General features: G+C 45.5%; 1 protein-coding gene across 5 annotated transcripts in view; it reads left to right on the plus strand.

Moving 5' to 3' along the window:
• The first annotated feature begins 692 nt into the window (after positions 1–692).
• The window catches only part of ACTR5 (actin related protein 5), an 18,976-nt gene continuing 16,227 nt past the window's right edge, over positions 693–3,441 (plus strand). For all 5 annotated transcript variants that reach the window (XM_029918225.1, XM_029918226.1, XM_029918227.1 and 2 more), the window contains exons 1-2: positions 693–944; positions 3,259–3,428. In XM_029918225.1, coding sequence (XP_029774085.1) covers positions 778–944; positions 3,259–3,428 — 337 coding nt within the window. In that variant the 5' untranslated portion in view covers positions 693–777. The remainder of the gene's footprint in view (positions 945–3,258; positions 3,429–3,441) is intronic.

Genomic DNA, 3,441 nt, shown 5'->3' on the forward strand with positions numbered 1-3,441 from the left:
GGGGATGTTCCAGCAAGGATTGAAGGAGGTGATTGAGGGAGCAAGCCATGTGTATATCTGAGGGAACAGTATTCCGAACAGAAGGAACAGCCAGTGAAAAGGCCCTGTGGCAGAAGTGTACCCTAATCCTAAGTGAGAGCAGCCAGAATGAGAGGAGAGTAGGAAGTAGAGAGGAAGTCAAAAGTGATGAGGGGGCAAATCACACCCCTTATGGGCTTTTACTCGGAGTGTAACCAGGAGCCATTGCAGGGTGTTGAGCCCAGGAGGGACATGACTTAAGTTCCAGTAGGATCACTGTCACTGCTGTATGAAGAATGGACTGGCACGGGTCAAAGGGTAGAACCAGGAGACCAGTTAGGAGGCTATTGCAGTCATCCAAGTGAGCGATGATGGTGACTGAGGTCAAGGCCAGGGGAGGGGGCTGTAGCAAGAAGCAGTTTGATTCTGGAGGTATTTTGAAGGTAAAGCCAACATGATTTGCTGACACTTTTGGTTGGAGCATGACTTAATAACCCTCCCTTGACCCTACTTTCAAATTTTTCCAAGACAACCTCCAGTAGAGATGAGATGAGTGTTTTACAGTTGCTTCTGGCCAAGTGTTTGATTGAAGACCAAAAGCAAATTCAGTCTTTACCGTAGGACTTTGGTTTCTTGTATTCTTTAAAAAGAATATTCTTTCATTACTGGTATGTTCTCCCTTCTCTTTCAAAGTAGGGTTGTGTCGATCATCCCATAGTTTTGACGGAAGCTGTGTGCAATCCACTGTATTCTCGACAAATGATGTCGGAACTTCTTTTTGAGTGCTATGGGATTCCGAAGGTTGCCTATGGAATCGACAGCCTCTTCAGCTTCTACCACAATAAGCCAAAGAACTTGACTTCCAGCGGGCTCATCATTTCATCTGGATACCAGTGTACACATATTTTACCCATCTTAGAAGGGAGGTGAGTAGCACTTGCGGTATTTGAGAAGCACCCGGGCAACATTTATTTGGTGCCCACCTTGAAGGTTGAGTAGCAGGTACAGGTATTGGACTGTGAACTGGAGTCTGGGCTTGGCTCTGACATCCTTCCGGTACATCACCTGACCTTCCATCCTTTGTGACCTGGAAGGAGTTGTCAGAGATGGTCTTCGAGGTCCAAATCCATGGTTCTAGAATTTTACTATTTTGATTATGGTGACATAGCTAACATAGTATCTGCAGTTAGTAGGTGCTCATAAAAAATGTTTTGAAGAAATCGTTTGAATAATTGAAACAGTCTTTCTGTTCTGAAGTCACTTTTTTAATTAAGGGGTTATTTTTTTTTTTTAGGTCAGTGGTGACCTCAGGGTTGTGGGACTGAGCCCCATGTCCTGTTCCACACCGAGTGTGGAGCCTGCTTAAGATTCTCTCTTTCCCTCTGCCCTTCTCCCCCGCTCCTGTGCGCTCTCTAAAATAAAATAAAATAAAAAAGAAAGAAAAAGGGCTGTTTTTAAATTTAAAGCTCTTTAATCATGATTGTTTAGTGCTTTCTTTTCAGACACAGTGCCTGGCACATGATATAGATACCTATTAAGTATTTCCAAGTTGGGTAAAAGGTGAGGGTAGTTTCTATCATTTAAAAAAAATGTATTTATTTGTTTATTTATTTTGAAGCGGGGAGAGGGGCAGAGAGAAAGGGAGAGACAAACCCAAAGCAGGCTGCACACTATCAGTGCAGAGCCTGATGTGGGGCTCGAACCCATGAACTGTGAGGTCATGCCCTAAGCCGACTAAGCCACCCAGGTGCCCCAGTTTCTGTCATTGTTAGACCAGTTTTCATTTTCTAGTCGGGCTTTCATTGTTTGAGAAGAGCCTGGGCCAGCAGGGGGCTCTCCTGAGAAGGTTTCTCGCTGCATACAGAGGGTGAGTAGGGAGCGGGGCCCTGGCTTTGGAGTTAAACGCCTGGGCTTGCGGCCCTGTGGAGGCTGAGGTCATCTACCCTCTTCACTTCGCTTCGTAACATGTAAAATGGGGAAAAACTAATTTTTCACCGTTACCCTGAGGGTGAAATGAGATAATGTAGGTGATGGCACATCATGAACTGTAAGAGTCTGAATGTTTAAGTCAAAATAAATGTTGAATTTATTGAGAACTACGGTGGTAATTTCTCTTGAAGTTTTTACAGACATTTATGAAGACCAAAAGACGACAGTATTTCTTTTACACGTTACCAAACACTCCTTGTGTGTGGAATTGTTTTTTTCATGTAACCAGAATATGCAGAAAAGTATTGAGAGAATATTCAGAAAAGTATTGAGAGAAAGGTCTTTTACCTGAAAGTGAAGAAAGGAGCACGTCGGAGCCTGTCCTGTTCTCTGCTGGCATCTGCTGGTGAAGGGTGATATAGCAAGAACGTTTCAATTGTTGCAGGATCCTACTGCCCTGCCAACTCTTTCTCACGTTAAGAAGGTTATTCTGGGGGCGCCTGGGTGGCTCAGGTCAGTTAAGCGCCAACTTCGGCTCAAGTCATATCACAGTTCGTGGGTTCGAGCCCCGCGTCAGGCTCTGTGCTGACAGCTCAGAGCCTGGAGCCTGCTTCAGATTCTGTCGGAGTCTCCCTCTCTGTCTGCCCCTCCATAACATATGCTCTTTTCTCTGTCTCAATAATAAACATTAAAAAAACAACAACAACAAAAAAGAAGGTTATTCTGATTCTCTTCCCTTTCACAAGATGTGAAAGGGCCGTGTTCCTTTTGGGAGATTGCAGTACGCTAGTATGTGCGTGGTTACTTAATGTGTGTGCATCAGCAGAAGTGGAATGTCTAGGGGAGGGTTCTCACACTCTAGCCTATGCGAGACTCACCCGGAGAGCTTGTTAAAATGCATATTCCCAGGCCTACCCCGAAGCAAATGAGTCCCAGGAATTGGCATATATAACATTTCCTCAGCTGATTCCACAAGGACCGCAGTTTGAGAAGTGTGTGACAAGTCCCATTAGGGTCTGGCTTCGGAGTACATACTCTTCCCATTGAGTCTTGTTTCCTTCTGAGACTCTCGTCAGAAGTTAGATGCCATATGTCTGGATTGGACTAGGAATTCCTGCATTGAGTGAGAGGCAGAGTCAACAGAACTTTGGAGTCCCTTCATCTCTAACGTTTTCTGTTCCCCCAGTGGGTCTGTTTCTTCCTCGTTCATCTGCATTGTTATCCTTCCCCCGAACTCCCCACGAAGCATTCCACGTTCTTTCTTACATGTTGCTACCAATTTCAGTGCTCTTTTCCATTCCTTGATTGTAGGTTAGATGCTAAAAACTGCAAACGCATCAACCTGGGGGGAAGCCAAGCAGCTGGCTACCTCCAGCGTCTCCTGCAGCTGAAATACCCTGGACACCTGGCTGCCATCACCCTCAGCCGCATGGAGGAGGTCCTGCACGAGCACAGCTACATTGCCGAAGATTACGTGCAAGGTAATGGAGACGC

The sequence above is a fragment of the Suricata suricatta genome, chromosome 12 (assembly GCF_006229205.1).
Source record: "Suricata suricatta isolate VVHF042 chromosome 12, meerkat_22Aug2017_6uvM2_HiC, whole genome shotgun sequence".
NCBI classification, from domain to species: Eukaryota; Metazoa; Chordata; class Mammalia; order Carnivora; family Herpestidae; genus Suricata; species Suricata suricatta.